Here is an 18,674-nt window from a genome sequence, read left to right on the forward strand (position 1 = left end):
TTGGCTGGAGTTGAATCAGAAATATCATATAGATGAGTTTTATGAGCCTTTTTACTGTTTTGCGGCTTTTTTCTTCTTTCCTTCAGATGTCTTCCTTTTCTTTTTTCCACTATATTTTAATAAAGAAAGCTTTCCTACCAAAACCAGGTAGTCCCATCATCAGTTTTGCCTGGGACGGGAAAATCCACAATCAGCTCCTCACAGCTCACTTACCTTTCCTCGTAACATAGCCTATGGCGTGTCTGAATTAAAATGCCCCTTTCCAAATTTATTTTTCCCCCTGGTCTCACATGGACTTGGTAAGAAAGTCAGCAGTGACTCTGTAGCTTCCTGACCTTCCCTAGATGAAAATGGAGCAAGCACACCTTGGTCCCCTTCTGTCCTTCACACAGCTGGTGCTTGTGGCAGCAACTGGAGCACCATCAGCAGACACCCCTCAAAAGTGGAAGAAGTTCTTCTGGAGAGACTCTGGCCATCTTAAGGCCAATCTGCACAAGCACTAAAACTTTCAAAGGCCATTTAATTGTTGCCCATAGGTGACATGAAGAAAATTCCATCAGAAGTGTTCACTTTGGTGATCAGATAACGTGAAACTAAAGCACCCTCTTCAGTTAAAGATTCAGATCGATATTTCTCTGAATATTGCAGCTGAGGCGAAGCTGATTGTGTATATCCAGCTGCTTAGTGCTTCTTCTGGCTTGCCTGAAACACATTTCCTTTCCTTGTCACAACTCCCAGGTGCTACTGCGGAGCAAATGGCAGCATCGCTGCCAGAAGTATTTGAACAGAACAAAAAAAAAGAATTGATTTGGACAATCTGCGTGCTCTTGTCACTGATGGAGACACAAGTGTGAGTAGGGTTAGGGCTGAGGCCACAGCAAGGTTAAAAGTGCCCAGGAATTCTCTCCTGTCACATTTCACACTGAATTGCTCCTGTTTTACAGCAGATGCTACAGACAATACACTGTGCTCCATTAAATAGGGGGAACGTTTAGCTACATTTACAAGCTGCAATGGAAACTCACTCCAGAATTACTGCACTTGAAAGGTTACATGGAAAGGGCCAGGATATTGCAGCATGCAGGCACTAGATGCTATATTTATCCACGTCACATAAACAGCAAGAAACAAAGGCAGGAATGAACAGGGCCCCGACCATTTACAAGTGGGGGTGAAGTTGTTGTCCTCATCCAAGGGTATAAAGCACCTGATCTGAAGGCAGTGAAGACTGGAGCTATCAGGTGAGAGTCCTGGTAGCATGGCAGAGGTCACAGTTCAGACAAACATAGTGTCTACAAGCAACATTGCTTTATTTTATCTTGTGCATGGCCCTGTGCAAGCAAAAGGCTGGAAATGAATCACAAAGAGGGCTGGAAAGTTATTCTGCCTAGTCCTTATCTGCACCTCTGCCTGCTCTCTCCTGCCTGGGAGCCTGCAAGCACCTCGAACAGCCAACAGGGCAGCACACAGGCATTTACACGATCAAAGGCAAAATGTGCTTAAGACAGACTTTGGAAATCCAGCACAATTTGGCAAACTTCAAAGCTAGTTGCCTTTCAAGCGGGCTGTGGAGGAGGCCTTGGTAAATTTGAATGGTATGATTAGCATACCGGCTGTTTTTAAAACTGCTCGGGAAGAAGCTGTGTTAAAATCCATTTCCGCAAGACACACGCGTTTTTCTTTTGGACAGCCTCCACTAGCTCTGTTTCTTAAATCAGTTTTTCTGGCATGGATTTCTTCTTGGAAGAATGTACGACACCAGCTCGGCTTCCTAACCAAAACTTGACAGAATGTGTGCAGCACAGCATAATGGCAGCTCGACTCCATGGCTTCCTGAAAGACAGAGCCCTGGGAAGTGAATCTGACTATTCCAGGTCACATCTGCTGAGAGGAGAGCAGCATGGCAGGAGATGCCAGGGCAGCCTGTCCAGCACAGTGTTCAAACACTGGTGAGGGCCACTGATAAAAGCCTTGCCAAAACAGGAGTTGCCAAGGTCTTAGAGGAGTTTCAGGGATGTTTTCAAGTCTTACTAGATTTAAAGGATGATCCTTGGCAAACTCACCCTGATGCTTCTCAGCATTTCTAGAGCCAACAGTTGTTCCATCTGCTGCTGAGGCTGACTTTGAAGAATCCTTGCAAAGAGCAGCACACTAACTTTAACACTACACAAGAGAAGAAAAAGCCACAGCTTTTCAGAAGTGACCTAGATGTTTGCCAGTAGCTTGACACACTCTCAGGTAAGGCTGTCTCCTTGTCTCCAAACACTCGAGTGTATTACCAAAGCTGTGCCAGTGTAAACTGTGGTCTGAAAATAGAGATTCAGTAAACAGCATCTATTGAAAGCTATTCTGAGGCATTAACTATTCATCTGTGGAGGTCTGATGTACAGTAAGAGTGAGAAAGATCACCACAAACTAACTTCAGGAACCAAACTGCTAATAGGGATTTAAAAAAAAAAATTTAAAAAGTCTGTGAAACTCAAGACGTATTCCCTGATGACAGTTAGAAAAAAACTAAATATAAAAAAAAAAAAAATCAGCGAAGAAAATAAACTTTTGGAGCTGTTGAACACAAACAAGCTTTGAAAAAGCAAAGAAAGGTCCACACAGATACCAAGGAAGGTGTTTAGTTCCAACACATAAGCTTCAGTTTCTGCCATTATGATGGATTTGCCAATGTGTTTTCTGAGCCAGGCCACTGCACTATTGTGTAAGCCTTTTTCTAATTACTGTGGGCTCTATAAAGGTTTCTTTACCATTTAGTATTATAAATAATTGTGCTTCCAGGCTGGGTTCAAAGCTCAGAGCAGCACTGGCACAGCAGCCCAGGCAGGTCAGGTGCCCTCTCTGCAGCTCCCACCTCCCTGGTGCTGAGGACAGACAGAGTGATATGTCTGTCATACGCCATTACCATTAGAACAGAATCTTGTTCTTTTATTACAGCTGAACTCCGCCGGATCTCTCAGCAGGAATGCTAAGTGAAATCAATGTCTTGGATTTCCAGGCTGAGCGTGGAGGTCACAGCCACTCTATCATTTCTCAGCATTATCCCTTCTCTTTCTCTCGCGCTCTCTCAGAGCCTCCAACTGGCACACAGCAGATTGAAAACAGCATGCAGCACAGGACTTACTCTGCACAATTTTGCAGCCTTTTGGAGCCCCCTTCCTTTCCTTTTGGCCCACTTTTTTAGTTTATTTTTCCCCCCGCCTTTGTAAAATAAGTTGTGTTTGTCTCCTACAGAACTGCAAGCCAAAGGCACTGGAACACCTAAAAATACGAAAAAGCAATAAAAGAAAGGAGAGAACAGAGCTGATCTTGACAGCTGCCAATTAAAAACGGCTATGCTCGATGCGACCAGCAGATATGGCAGGACTTGGAGTCCTGCAATGGCCACAAAATACACACTGTGCCCCTTAGATCTCATGAGAAACTCTCCTGCTGCACAGGAGAAGAAAAATCAACCCTGAGATTTTAAGTGTAGGAGATCTACAAGCTGCCAGCCACACACAAGACACCCCCCCCCCCCCTTATAAAATGCACAAAGTGGGTAACCAAACACTTTTTTAAAAAACCCAAAACCCAATCATCTACCCTCAAGTACTGCACAGCTTTGTGATTTCTTGCTCTAAGAGGCCAAGCCAAGGAAAAGCCACAGGAAGTGATAAAGTCTACAGTAAGGAGAGAGAGAAAAGACAACCTAGAGCTTGATTCATCAACACAGCAGCTACTGATTTCAAGCCATGTCTCTCGCTCTTTGAACATATACCTCACTGAGCTGACAATGGTATTATTTATTTGTCTGGTTATTTTTAATCTGTGCTGCTTTACTGTTAGGGTAAAAACAAGACACCACTGTCAATTCAAAGAATCTCTCCTGACGTGATAAAGGACATGGACAGCATGCTAGAGGGCACTAACAAAAAGGAAGGACATGTTTTTCACCCAGATCTTGCTGTCACCCAAATAGGACTGCTTTCTCCCTGAATTCCTTAGTTGAATTCTTCCTGGCTATTTTACAACAACACTCTCCCATTTCAGGGAGCTGTACTGGGAACAAAGCTTCCTGCAGCCCAGAGGCCCAGGCCTGGTACAGTACCTTGCTCTTGGGAGGAGGGCTGTTTGTGCTCTTGTCTGTGTGGATGCTGGTAGGGGACACGGCAGCACCAAGGTTCCCCTGGGGAATGCCAGGAATCTTGCCTCCCGGAGACACTTGCATCGCAGCAAGTTGGGCAGCATACAACTGCTGGAAAAACAGAACAAAAAAAAAAAAAAAAAAAAAAAGCAAAAAACAAGATGAGAAAAAATTGGGGTGGGGAGGAAGACAGGAGACACATCATCAATAAATAAATAAATAAATAAACTTCCCAAAACTTCTACAGCAGATGATACATTTTCCTTCCAATGGGCATTTTTTATTTAGCACATGTGTGTTTCAAGACATGAAATGTCATCTTCACTTTTGTGACTCATTCCTCCAGGGATGAACCAGAGACGTCACCATGAGAAGTGTCCCAGCTTCCCTGTGTGTCCAGGGATTCAACAGGGAACAGAAGCTAATCCCCATGGTTTGTCTGAGCTACTTGGACCATCCTTCCTTTCCTGCGACGACACAGGCATAACAGCATTTCCACCACTAATATGCACCAACCCCTGTGAAGCACATATGCTGCTGGATATGATGGTCTCTGTGCTACCATTTCATGTTTCTTTATTTTATTTGCTGTGTTTTCCCTGTTTTCCCCCAGGCTGTAAGGTGTCTGGGACAGGGAATGTCAAAATTTTATTTAGTAATTATGGTAGGAGTCCACTGTCAGTTGAGTTGTGGGAAACCACTAGAGTCAATATAAATATACACATATCAATGGCAAAATGCTGTCCATTAACTATTAGAAACCCCAGTTAATTCTAAGAAGCCTTTCTGTGATAGATGCAATGCAGACACAGAGTGCAAATGTTTTTCTCTTCAAAACTAAACCAGTAAGGCACTTTAAATACATACTTCTTTATTAACATGTGAATACTTACAATCACAGTCATCTGCTTAAAGCTAAGCACTACAGTAGAGTTTAAGGAACAGAGATCAAAAGCAGTTAGAAAGTTAGAAAGCAAACTAGAAGTGCCTGGAAGCTCCCCTGACCTCCTAATGAAACATGGAGAAAATAAACATGGTGGGCAGGAGAAGCAACAATTGCTGCTGCTTTGTGAACAGGGAGGAATTCCCAAGTCAGAAGCCCAGGAGAGCAGGAATGGACTAACAAAGACTTTTCCCTGCTCAGCCCCAGCACCCCTTTCCAGGACCCATCCTAGTGCTGTGTGAGTGCTTAGTGCTGGGCAGTACGTGTGTAACACTGAACCAAGACACCCTCTGCCTGCAGGGTAGCACCTACAGAGCTTCTGAGCTGCCATATGACAAGGGATAGCATGCAGAAATATGGAACTGGATGTGAAAAAACAGGGTGGCTTCAATACAGCTAAGGCTAAGGAGTCTTGTTGGCAGTGCTGAGTTGTTTTGCTGCTGTTTCTCTCAGTTAATTTTATATTATAATAGAGGAATGAAGATGGGAGGGCACAAAGAAATGCCAATCCAAACCAGCAAGGCTGAAAGAGGAACCTGAGAATTCATTATGTGATTTTCTGCGTGGATCTGTGCAAAAGGTGCGGAGACATTGCTAACATGAGCTCACAGCACAAAAGCCCTTGATCAAAGGGCTCTGAATCTTGCACAGCTCTGTGCATCTCCCCAGATTCCCTGCACAAACTTTTCCTTTTGCTGCTGCAAAGGCAGCCCCAGCCCTTCCACACAGCTAAAAGTAGCTGCTCTTCCAAGTGTAATCAGTCACCAAGTTCCTACTTATTTCATTTTCACTCTATTCTTTCTTATTTCTTTTTCACTCTATTATTTTCAGTTTTGAATCCATTTTATTTCTTTCCTCCACTTGGATCACTGTTTGATCCTTATTTTTCCATACTTCTTAATCACCAATAGTCCACCCCATTCTGCCTCTTTCCCTATCATCCATTCCTTCATCTGCTCCCTTTTTGCCTTTTCCTCAAATTTATTTATTAATTTACCCCTAGCGAGTCTGAGCCAAAAAGATGCAAATCAGCGACAGATAAAGTCATCAAAAACAACCCAGCCCCAAGTAAGTCACAGATTCAAATGCCTGTATTTATCAGTTGAAGCTCATATCCATTCATTCTTTCTAAAGAATCCCAAATTCTGCAGGGAGAAAGGAACAGGGTCTCTGTGAACCAGGGAAGAACTACAGCAGGCAGTTCCATGAAAGCTAAGCCAGCATTAGGTATGAATTATATATATAATATATCAGAGGAACAATGGCTGTTAAAGAAATAGGATCCATGACTAGGGAACATCTCAAACATAATGGGACTCTGGGGGTGACAGAGCAGATCTAGGGAAAGATTTTTCCTTTTCTTTTGCTCCCTGGTGAAAAACTGACAAAACAAATTTAGGCAACTATGAGAAAAAGACAAAGTGAGATGGCCATTAAGCAAGAAAAGTTCAAGCTTGCTGCTAATCTATAGATTAGATATCATCTATATAGATATCATCATTAGAACATGTCTAGTCCACATAAAATAGGGTAAAAATGACAGTCAGTTTGGACAACTGGAGATTCCTGACAGACCATACAGGGCCTGAGCTTCACAGAAATTTCTGGGGGGGAAGACTTTCCCAAATGAATCTTTATCCAGAGATGGAATCATGAGAACTGAACAACATGAAATACACTCACAACACCACATCCAGGGATCTGCACACCTCACACCCTCCAGTGGTCTGTGAGCAATGGCTGTAAGCCAGCTCCTCCTCACAGTTCTGTCCTCAGCCACCTTTCTGACAATTCATGCAAAGACCAAATAAGCACTGGGAATGAATTTTTCCATGCAGAAGAAAGCCTTATTTTCAGGTGAAAAAACGGAATATATGAAATTTCAAATGTACGCCTTACTCTCACTTTGGGGATGGACATACCTGAAGAGAATGAAACACACAGTATGGTGTGGAGAAACCTGGAAGGAGGGGTGAAACAAAATCTATAAAGCCTTCATTCATGCTTTTTAAAACCTTCTGTCCTCCTGTTATCAGATTCAACATCTCACCTCAATTTGATTTATTTTGAGAATTAAAACCAAACATTCAATAAAATTTTATAAAAGGTCCCTTGTTAAGAGTCCTCTCTTAAAAATCTCTGTCTGCAACACAAACCAACTATTCTACAGAAAAAGCAGTATCAGGCCCAGCTCTCAAAGGAAAAGCTCGTGTTTATGAAATTGCAAGGGTCTGAAACCTGTTTTACCAGGAAGACTGCTCCTATATCACTGTCCTGTTTCAAAAAATGGAAAGAATTACACAACATGCAGCACATTTCTTAAACTTTCCATATTTTTGAGCATTTTCATTATTGAACTTGTCTATTCATATTTAAATTTTTCAGGACATCTCCAGCTTATACCCAAGGAAAGGGCAATGGTGTGACCAAGTGCTGTGAAACAAGATGGCAAAATGACAATAATTTGTGCATTCATTTGATAGACAAACTGAACTCCAACAAAAGAACATTTCTACCCCTGCTTCCCTACTGGCATCGGAAGATTTCGGAACAATCAATAAATCTCTGCAGAAATATTCAACTATCATCTAAAATACATCTAAAAACATGCAATATTGCACATGGCCAGGGGAGATGGAACATAATAATTTAGTTACAAACAATAGATGTTACTTTTAAATTGCTTTTTCAGAAGCCCAAATCTGCCTTCTTGAAGAAGCATTATGTATCTTTTTAAATTCAGAATATTACCCTTATTTATTAGAGCAAAAATAAACCTGCCTAAAGCTGTAGTGCTTCACTGATTGCAAGTGAATGCCTCGGCCACAATAAAGCAGTCAAGACCCTATAGATAAAAAATCCTTATATCCTACACAGGATAAAGTTCTGTGTAGGACTTTACACAGGGTAAAAATTAAGAGGCTCAAACCCAGTGTATTACAGGAGTGATAGAGAATAACATTGTTTTCCTTGCACTTTTTGAGGTCTTGGTTTCATCATTGGGTAGGATATAAGGAATTTTTATCTATAGGGTCTTGACTGCTTTATTGTGGCCGAGGCATTCACTTGCAATCAGTGAAGCACTACAGCTTTAGGCAGGTTTATTTTTGCTATACATAATAAATAAGGGTAATATTCTGAATTTAAAAAGATACGTAATGCTTCTTCAAGAAGGCAGATTTGGGCTTCTGAAAAAGCAATTAAAAGTAACATCTATTGTTTGTTTATAACTAAAAGATTATGTTCCGTCTCCCCTGCCCATGTGCAATATTGCATGTTTTGTTAATCTTTTCTCATTAACCTCTTATGAAAATCTGCAAGGAAGCAAAATCATCAGAACAAAAGCACAATTTGATACACTTTAAAATAAGCAGGAGGTATTGTTAATTTTTTAATGCTGCCCCTCTATTCTTAAGTTATTAAACAAAAATACCCCTTTCTCCCTGGGTCACCACCTAAACAATTTATAATTCTTCCAATATATTAAGCAGAAATATTCAGCTGAACTCTCTAAATGGACTAGTTCTAAGAGCTCTTGGCTTGATGACTCTGTAGTACATCAACAGCAAAGCCTTGAGGTTAGGCCAGCTCTGAAAACTTTCCCCTTGGGCATTGTTGTTACACGTTAACAATGCTCATTACTGCTTGGAGGGTACACTAAAAATGAATTCTTGTTCTATTAATACAGAAAATGAGAATGAGATTTAATAGCAATTTTAAAAAGGGTTGAACAAAGTGCTAGCAATTACACAGGCAGAAATAGTTGATTCAAGCACCTATAGGCATTTGGATTACAGTATTATCTCTTATTAAAATATTTTTATTAGTGAACAGTGGAGATTAAGAGCTGTTCGTAAAAAAAAAAAACACAGAGAGACAGGTGGTAGTGGGAAGTGAATCAGTTACTGCAATAAATTTGTTTCTGATAAAGTGGTTTTTCAGTGAAGACAACACAGCGATGAATTTACAAACCACTGTGCCTGAGTGTTTGAACTGTTGACTGATCCACCACTTCAATTTCTTTGTCATTCCGAGACCCATCATTAAAAATATACACATGAATGGCCTTGTTCTTTGTTTTTGGTTTTATGTTGTTTATTTTTTTTTTTTTTGCATAATCAGGGATGGGGGGGGAATGGCATAAAATGAGACTCACTCAGAATACATGAATTTCATTTTTCTTTACCTCAAATTTATGCTTACATAAGGCATGAAAACTTAGATTAAGGCAAAAAGAATTTTGCAATTCTGCCTAATTTTGAATCTGTTCAGGTGGTTTTTCAGTTGAAAAGGAAAAAAGAATTCATTGAAAACAAACATTTGATGTACATCCTACTGTGAGACAGGTTTTTAAAATGACTGGCAACATAGATAAAAGCTACAGAAAATAGAATTAAAGCTGCACTTATTAGTGATTGGTAGCAATGCTTGCTAGATATTCTACCAAAAAAAAAGTTCTTTATTTACATATTTGAAATGTCAGATTTTATTTTTGTCTGAGTTTCCTTCAAAGATTGTTAGTCAAACATTTCAAAGGGACACAGTAATTTGTACATTCAAACTTCAGCAAAGGCTTCTAAGTGTCCCTTGCTTGCATCAAATGGGAGATTTTCAGAAAATAAAGATAATATTTGAACACAAGGACAGTCTGCTCCTTCAAAACTTGCCTGAAGAACACACTGCAAGGTGAATTTGCTAGCTTTCACTTTGGGGTAACGTCAGATAAGAACAACAGAGCTCAAGATCCTGAGATGCACTTAACAGTATTTTGGTTTATTTGGGGATTTATTCTACTTTGGTTTTTTCCACAGAGTTCTGAACACATTTGAGAGCTATTACTGTTCCATCTCACATCTGCCTTTATCACAAATAATTCCCACAAGGAACTGCCCTGCTCCCAGGGCTGAGGTGTGCACAGACTCTCTGTGGCAAAGGACCTCGTCTGGACTAATGTTTCCTTTACTCACCAAGCAAAAAATAGCAAGCTGCAAGAAATCACCCCAAAATTGTGGGCCACACAGAGACTAGAGAAAACAAGCTAAATATTGAAAAGCTGCACTGCTTCTTCCCATGGCCTCCAAATCCAGCTGACTTTCTTTGAGAACTCCCACCCTGGCTATTCTCTGCGTTTAGCCAAAGAGAAGAAGACAGGTAAGTAAATCACATAACAAGGAACAATAATAAGTATTAGAAATTTGGGACTGGGCTAGTTAGTAGATAATTAATACACTGCTTCTAATGAGAGAGCATTGGTGACATGTGGAGGAACTACCTAGAGAAATTTTGACTCATGATGTTTCAGTCAAGATCAGATGTGTTCCATGAAGGTGAACTTTAAACAAGATTTATTGTGCTCAGTAATATTTTACATCTTGTTTTGTCAGACTAGACAACATAATAGCCTCTCTAGCCTTAAAAAAACCTGAGACTTAGAAGGAAACATTGAGGAAAACAAGTTCTCATTAGAAAAACTGTGAAGCATTCACAAACAGAACAAGGCTTCATTTATACACAGGCACAGACTTAGTAACCACCATCTCTAAACATCACTTTTAGAATCAGTGACCACAAGTCTCCACAAAATATGATTCTGGTAGCTGATCTCTAGGGTTCCAGCAGCCCTTATTCCTGAGAATAATCCCACTGTAGTCACCAGGCCAAAACAATGCTTGCTTTGACTATAGAACAGTAATGGTGACCAAAGTAAAACATGCATGTACAATTTATGGTAGCTCTGAGTTTTCTTAGAAACTGGTGCAATTTTGATGGATAGGACACACATTTTAACTAAAGTACAACTCTGTTTAAATTTGTAGGAGCTTCTATGGGAAAGACACTAACTGTAACACCCTCAAATGTGAAGAAATGCAGTTTTCCTTGAAAAGCAGTCTTTAATTCTGCCAGTGGATAAATTCTGTTCAGCTATTAGCAAGGTGAGAACCAGCACCCATGACACAACTGACAGCTCCCGGTGACACAGGAAGACTGTAGGAAACTCCAGATTAGAGCCTAGACCTCATGGCTCCTTTGTCCCAGCCTTAACAAGAAGACAATCCTTCTACAGGATGTAACTGTAGGAACTTATCAATAGACACTTCCTATCGGAGACCAACAAGATCTGTTAGTCTCTGTGATAAAATATAATTGTGAACTGTATTTAAGATTGTCTGCTCCTTACAAGTAAAGAGATTTTAACTGGAAAACTGCCCAAGTGGTCTACATATTCATACATACCATGTTCACACCATATGACACTAATTGAAATAGAGTGACTATATGGAATGCAATTGGAGAGGAAATTTGATAATGTCTTATGGAAAAAGCCTGTTGGATGAAATGCTGCAGATAAGGTATCCCCATAGAGGAAAGTAATTAATATTGTTTGTATTTTAAACTATTCAAAAAAATAAGCTGGCAACAATTTATTCCTACAGTTTGCTGTGCAGCACCAGAATATAATTTATTCTTGCTGCCATTAATTATTTTTATGCCAATGGAACTTCTTATGTTAGAAAGAATGGACAAAGAATGTCTTTAAAGTAAGGACATACTTTGGACAGCATATTCCTTATGGATGATACAGTAAAACAGCCAATGGCAATGTAGAGCAGTGACAAACAACAGGCACGCGCAGCTTCAGAAGGGGCATTTGTTCTGTAAAGTGCATTGCCTTTATCACCAACTATTCTGTAATGCAGGATAGAGCTGACTGCTCTGTAATGAAGATGAAGTGTTTGAATGAAGGTTCCACATGGAGACTGCTGCTCCAGCACAGCTCTGGCAAATTAGAAACTTGAAGTCACTGAAGTGGCCCAGACATTTTACTCCATAGGAAAAAGCTCACTACTGCCTATTTGTTTACCACAGGCATGCTTCCCAAGAGCTTTATTTTTTTATACATATATCCAGATTTTTGGCAACTAGCTCAGAGCACCTGACTTTCAGTAAGTATAATTTTTCATATGGGAGACCAAAATTCTATGAGTGGCCGTTTGACAAAACACTTATTTCATATTGCATTGCTTTACTTGACTGGTACTGTAGAAAATCATTCATTGTTATCCATTAGGTGACCAGAGTAGTTAACAAGCAAGCACTGCCAGCAGAATTACTGTAAATAAAGTTCTATATATTTCAAATTGCCAAGCTATAATTAAGGCATTTCACTATTTTACACACATTTCCTTAAGCAACTCTTTCTCCACTTTTTATTTATAGATTTTCTGTTTGCATTTTAAGTTGTTGTATTCAACAGGGAATTAAGTCAGGGAAAATCTGTGCCTGCTTTAGGACTGATACTGAATTAATTACTCCAAATCTGAATACTCTGTGTCTCCTGAAGTTAAGTGCAGAGCTTGTAGTAGAAAGATTAAGGTCAACTGCATTTCTTATTTTGAGAACATGGATTTGCTGACTTGAATGCTGATATGTTATCAGGTTCTTATATATTGATTATATTCTAAGATTCCTTGGTGGCTTGTCCCTCTTCTTCAGGCATGAAGCAGTGAAATAGGTACTCTGCACTCAGCCTTCTCTAGAAATGTTTTCTTGAAAAGCTGTGGTAAGAAGTGAGTCCTGAAATACTGAAGTCTCTCTTTAAAAGAGTAAAGAGATGATAATCACCTACCAGAAGCAACAATGCCAAATTAGTTTTTTGGAGGGGAAAAGAAACAGATGCACACTCGGATATTTTTTGCCCCCCTATAGTTGCACCTTTATCTGTTAACTATGACATCAAACAGTCAAATGAGAAACATTTTCTTTCCTGTCTGTTTCCCCTTTAACACTAAGAGTATTTGTGAACCTTAAGTATCCTACAGTTGTATCCACTGTCCTTGGAGGGATAAATTAACGTTGTTCCTCATTTATCTGACACATACAGGAGTTCAGTGACATCTACTCAGCTCACTCAGAAACTTAATTTGCTCTTTGACCTGAGCTTTACTGTGTGGTCAAAGGGTCTGGAGAAAAGTGCAGGAGGTAGAGAGGGACAAACACTCAGTCCATCACAAACAAGGCTGCTCTCTTCCAGCTTGGTAGAGAGGAAGGAATGTGATGTCTGTGCCTTAAAGGGGAGCTCAGGACTGTGTTTGAGCTATTTCCATCGTGCCAAGCCTCCCTGGAAAGAACACAGAAAGGAGGAAGTACAGGTAGAAGGAGACCATTGAAAGGCAGAGGCCAGTGATGGATGGACCATCCAAGCTGCAGAAGAAAATGGACTTGCTCCAAGAGCTAAACTAAACCAAATTGATTTCTAGAATAGTTCTGAAGAGATATTTTTCTGTTTCCCTTTTTACTTAGCTAGAAGCACTAATAGAATGTGACACAGCATCTTTATTCAGCTGTGCAAGTTATTTTATTTTATTTTGTTTAGTTTTATTTTATTTTTGGAGGTGGAGAAAGTAGAGCAAAGTGATTATTTTGGGGGAGAAGAATGTCACTCATACAGTGTAACCTTTCCAGTTTATGAGTTTCTGTGCCACAGAAAATTTTCAAATACATTCAACTAAATTTACCTCTCATGTGTTTTTTTTCATGTTCATTGCTTTAAAATCTCCTTCCCCAAGTCTTCAAGAAAGCTAACAAGTCCCACCTCATCCTGTGAGATCCTGCTGTGAAGGTGAAGCATCAGACCAGGGCAGCAGCTGTCCTCCCCAGCAGCACACTGTGATCCCTTTCCACAGAAGCAGAATATTGTACAAGGACGAAGGAAAGCTCCAGCTCACAGTACCTTTCCTTTGGCCTTAACCCACAAGGAATCCCCTCTTCCAAAACAGAGCTCTTTTGTTCTAGGTATTGCTAAAGACAAGGCTTGCAGAAAAAGTCCATCAAACTTATTAGACCTGTGGGAAACTGTAATTCCAACCACTGACAAAGAAATTGCCCCAGTTTTGAATTAGAATATTTCGAGCCTCACTGTATCAGAGCAAATCTGTGTTCCAAACCAGAAAGCAGCTGAGTTTTGCTTTGGTCAGACTTCTGACATTCTCAACAGGGAGTCCTATCAACCTCAAACTCATGGGAGTGCCTAACTTCAAATCAGCCCCATTGCTGGAAGCTGGATAACTTGGATGCTTAAAAACACAAATGTGTGTTAGTTTAATTGGGATGCTCGAGCCTGGGAGAGGACAGGCTACAAAGAGATGTTAGAGTATGGGAGTGCCATTATTTGAACACAGAATTGCTGAGAGAGCAGAAAGCACTCAATTAATGTAATTATTCTGGAGTTTGCTTCATTATAGCAAAGTCCCTCTTTAACAAAGTGAAGTAACAGAAACAATAGATGTTCAATTTTTTATTCTTTGATTTTATGATAAAATGGGTGTGGTCTGTAAAACTCCCCCTCCAATGGAGCCCATAAAACTCCAGAGAGCCTGAAACCTCTGTGAAGCTTTGGCAAACTTCTCAGGAAATAACATAAGAAGATGTTTTCTGGTTCATCTCACTATTTCCATGCTTACACTGATGTAATGGGAAAGGTGACACTTTGCATACTCCATTAGACCATGTACAGAAGTTTAGTCTTTAATTCTTAGAGAATTTGTTCTCTCAAAGTGGTCTCTGCAAACATCTGAAATCCCTCAGGATTCAGTTTCTGACTCCCACTACAAGAAACTGCAGACAGTAAGGTCCAGTCACACTGCGTGGCCAGACTGCAACCCATGCACAAAAAGCCTGGAACTAACCCCAGTATTCCTCTTTGGCACATCCTATACTTCAGGCTTAAGGAGCTGTAGGCACAATTACATGATTGAAAGTCAAAGGGAATTTTATCTTTAACTTTCATGTCCCTCTCATGCTGTGCCTCACCCAAGCACAAGAAGAGCCACGAGATGAACTCTGGAACTCTACATGGCTGCCCCTGGTTCCACCAATCCATGTGGACAACCAGGAATGGCTGGAGCTTCATGTTCCCACAGCAAGTGGGAAGCTTTGTCCCTAGCATCAACCCAACCAGGGGAAATGCAACCTTCTGCACTGCCCTCCAAGTGCAAGATGGAAAATCCCATATTATTCCAGCTCATCCGGGTTACCCTAAGGAAGGGCCCACTCTTCTCTACTTTTCCTCTTCAGCATTTTGCTCTTAAGATTAGACAAGAGTGAACACAGAAATTCATCCCTCTGAATTCTGGTTATTGAGGCAAAAAGGATGTCCTTCACTGGCAACAGGGCCACAAACTCATTTACCTCTTCAAGAATTCCACATAGCCACATATTCCACAGAAACTACATTAACACTGATTAACTAGTAAGAAGCTCTATAAACCATTAGTATATCTGATCCATCCCTGATTATTTTTTAAATTGGGTTTCCACAACTTTTTTTTGAGGCCCTGATTAAACTGGAAAATAAAAAAGAAAATAAGACTCCTGAGTGAAAACAGTGCTTTTTGAAAACTGTCCTCCATACCAATTTCCAGTATGGAATTTTTTGTAACAGCAAGATGGATCTGCTTGTACAAAACCATGAAATACAGAAATTATCTTAGGAGACATTTTTCAATTGTTAATAATACAGCCAGGTTATAAAAAAAGCTAATCCATATCTTTAAATTGTTCGTCTGGAAATTTGGATTAGGAGGAAAAAAACCCAGCAATTTTCATGTTTTATAATGAAGTATCAAAACATGAAACTCTTTTCAATCCAAAAAAATGAGTCAAAATTGATGTAAAAGCACATTTTAAATTGCTTCTGGCTGAGTAGCTGTCTACAAAGCAGAAGGGGTGGGAGCACCAAAGAGTTTGCAATGGAAACACCAAGAAGCTTTTACTGCAGTCACACCAAGAGCTGCTATCGTGAAGTAATAACATTACCCAGAAATCTTTGTTTATTACCTCATTCCCAATGCCATCTTGTTTCACTTGAGTTACTTGGGTCTGAGGATGGGGTTAATGAGCGAGGAGGTGTTTGAGTGGGTGTGAATTAGGGGCACTGCTAAAATAGAAGCTATTTTAACAGTTCTGCGTTTAATTTAGTCTGGAACTCAGTAATTTTTGGTTTTTTTCAGGTAAAATACCCACACATTCCAAGGCTAAGAGCGACTTTGGCAAAGCACAGATAATACCTAGACTTACTCGTATTATATGGAGTATTACAGAGGAACTCATGCTTCTGCTCCTTTTCTACCTCCAACATTCTGCCCACAAGTCTAACAGACATGGAATGCTCATGCTTGCATTTCTTGAGTTCAGAGACTCTCCTCAAAACTTGGACATTTTCAGTGACTGTGACAGAAAACACCACTGATGGCTGCTCCCCCCAGCCCTTCACTCCACAAGCCATCCCCACAGCAGCCCATTACAATATGTTCTAACATCTGCCTCCTCAGATGATGTATGACCTATTTGATTGACCCTCTTTGTGCTGCTCCCTGCAGTGGGAGGGTGAACAGCACTCACTGCTTCTTCAGTCAGCAACTGGTAAATTTATCTCTGTTCCAGACTGGGAATGTCATGCAGGGATTCTCCTTGCTTCCCTCCACAGAGCAGTAATGCCCACCATACACGCCTTTCCTTTATAATTATCAGAGACAAGGAATCCAGAACAATCCAGAAGAGGGAAGGCCTCTGGGCCTCCCCTTGTATTGTTTATATCTGAAGCATTTCTGCCAATTGAACTTTTCCGTGACAAAGATCAGCATTACCCAGTGTTTGTGGCTCCAGCGTGGGAGGCATGAATAAGGCAAGGAACAGTTCAGTCCTCCATTACACAGGGATACTCCTTGTTTTTGCCAAAGTCAGCAACTGCAAAATATCTCTCAACTTCTCCAGTTCACACCATGGCACAGGACATGCATGCACTTTTGCTCAAAGTGATCGTATTCACCACAGTAAAAGCCACAGCTAAAGCAGCAAAAAAACACTTGCCAGTATCACAGCCATGAAATACAATACTTACCCTCACCATCATGAGGATTCTATCATGTATTTGACAACATTGTCATCAGGATCACTGACAACTGTCCAAAGTCATCTGGCATGAAATGGAAAGAACATGGCTATGAAAACATAGGGGAGCAATGCACTGAGACCAGCACAATGGGATATCCACACTTCCCAAAGATGGAAAACTCTACTGACACAGGGAGGTGGAAGTCCACACTGACTTCTACTCCATGACTTGCCCAAATTCCAACTGCTGCAAAACTACAGAGTCAGTTGGTCTTGCTGCTCCATGCCCCACCAGCCATCACAGAAATATTCTGACTTTATGGTCCACCATTACTAGCTTACTAACTGGAATTACCTAGGAAAATGAAAAAAGAAACTGAGCCACAGTAGAAAAGGGACATAAAGTGGGAATAGTCTGAGCTAATCACCCTCATCTCGCTTTATAAAAACTGGAATGGAACTTGCAATGTTATGCCAGATGACTTACACATGTTAGGCATCTATGGCTAAAGGTTATTCTCATCCCACCATCCTGAATTAAAAAAAAAAAAAAAAAAAAGAAAAAAAAAGGAAAAAAGTAGCTAGTCTGTGCTCAGCACATCTATGCAATTTTAAAAAATTTTGTGTCAGCAGCTGAATTTAAAGTGAACTATATCTGTCCTCTCTGTATCTCATGAAAAACACACATTTCCTTTTTTCTTGTTATACGAGTCAGATGGAGAGTGACTTTGTCTTCCTCAAAGTCATCCAACGGGGTAAGGCACAGAGCTGCATTTTCAGGATAGAACATGTGGGGAAGGGCACACAACTCCCCCAAAGTTGCTTGCAAATTACTTTGGCTTTGTGTGGAGAACATATATGTTAACATAAAGTAGAGTGTGAACCCAAGGAAAATGAAGACAAACACTGACAGCTGGCCAATCTTGCCCTTCTTTACTGTGTTTGCCTCAAATATAGTATGTTTGTAAGAATGTGTGAAATACTTCTGAAAATAACGGTTATACTCTGTTTAGTTTTAACAAGCAAAGGAACATACAATTTACAATCCTCCTCAGAAGGATCTGATTTACTAAAATTCATGGAGAGACGTCAGCAAATTTCCAGGAGGACTTAAAAACCTAACTTAGTCAATATCCTGTGAATTTTGGAACTTGTGTGTTTCATTTGATGCTTTTTTCTTGCATGACCAAGGTTACAGAGATTTTATTTAACAATTTATTTTTCATTTTTATCTTCAACTTAATGTCTCCCAAAGAATCAGACTGGTGCTTATACCATACACAGTATCTTTTAACAGTGGGGTGTTCCCACATTCCAGAAGGACACTGAACAACAATTTCTTTTTCCCATCATGACATGCTGTGGAAGAGGGAGTCTTTGCCTCCTGCACCCCAGCAGTGACTGGCAGTCTGTCTCTCTCATCCTCCTCCCAGGGAATTTTGAGAAGGAGATTCACACCATCAGGCTGCAAGGGACATATGCTGCAGGGCTCATCCCCAATTAAGGAAGAGCAATTATGGTAAGTTAGATCTCTGTCCTTCAAACACACTTCTGTTATGCAACTCCAAGCCCTGACCTTAATATTTAATATACTGCAAGCATAGGAAGGGTCCACCAGAGCTTTCAGCTGCAGAGGTAGAAACTTTGACTGAAAGACAACAGTCATCCTGAAGGGCCTTTTGCTTTGATTTATTGTGTGAGAGGATT

At 40.4% G+C, this 18,674-nt stretch overlaps 1 protein-coding gene across 7 annotated transcripts in view; it reads right to left on the minus strand.

Annotated features, from left to right (window-relative positions):
* Nucleotides 1-18,674, minus strand: part of SOX5 (SRY-box transcription factor 5) — a 611,216-nt gene that overhangs the window by 53,198 nt on the left and 539,344 nt on the right. For all 7 annotated transcript variants that reach the window (XM_053977622.1, XM_053977623.1, XM_053977626.1 and 4 more), the window contains one exon: nucleotides 4,097-4,243. In XM_053977622.1, coding sequence (XP_053833597.1) covers nucleotides 4,097-4,243 — 147 coding nt within the window. The remainder of the gene's footprint in view (nucleotides 1-4,096; nucleotides 4,244-18,674) is intronic.

This window comes from Vidua macroura, chromosome 5 (assembly GCF_024509145.1).
Source record: "Vidua macroura isolate BioBank_ID:100142 chromosome 5, ASM2450914v1, whole genome shotgun sequence".
NCBI classification, from domain to species: Eukaryota; Metazoa; Chordata; class Aves; order Passeriformes; family Viduidae; genus Vidua; species Vidua macroura.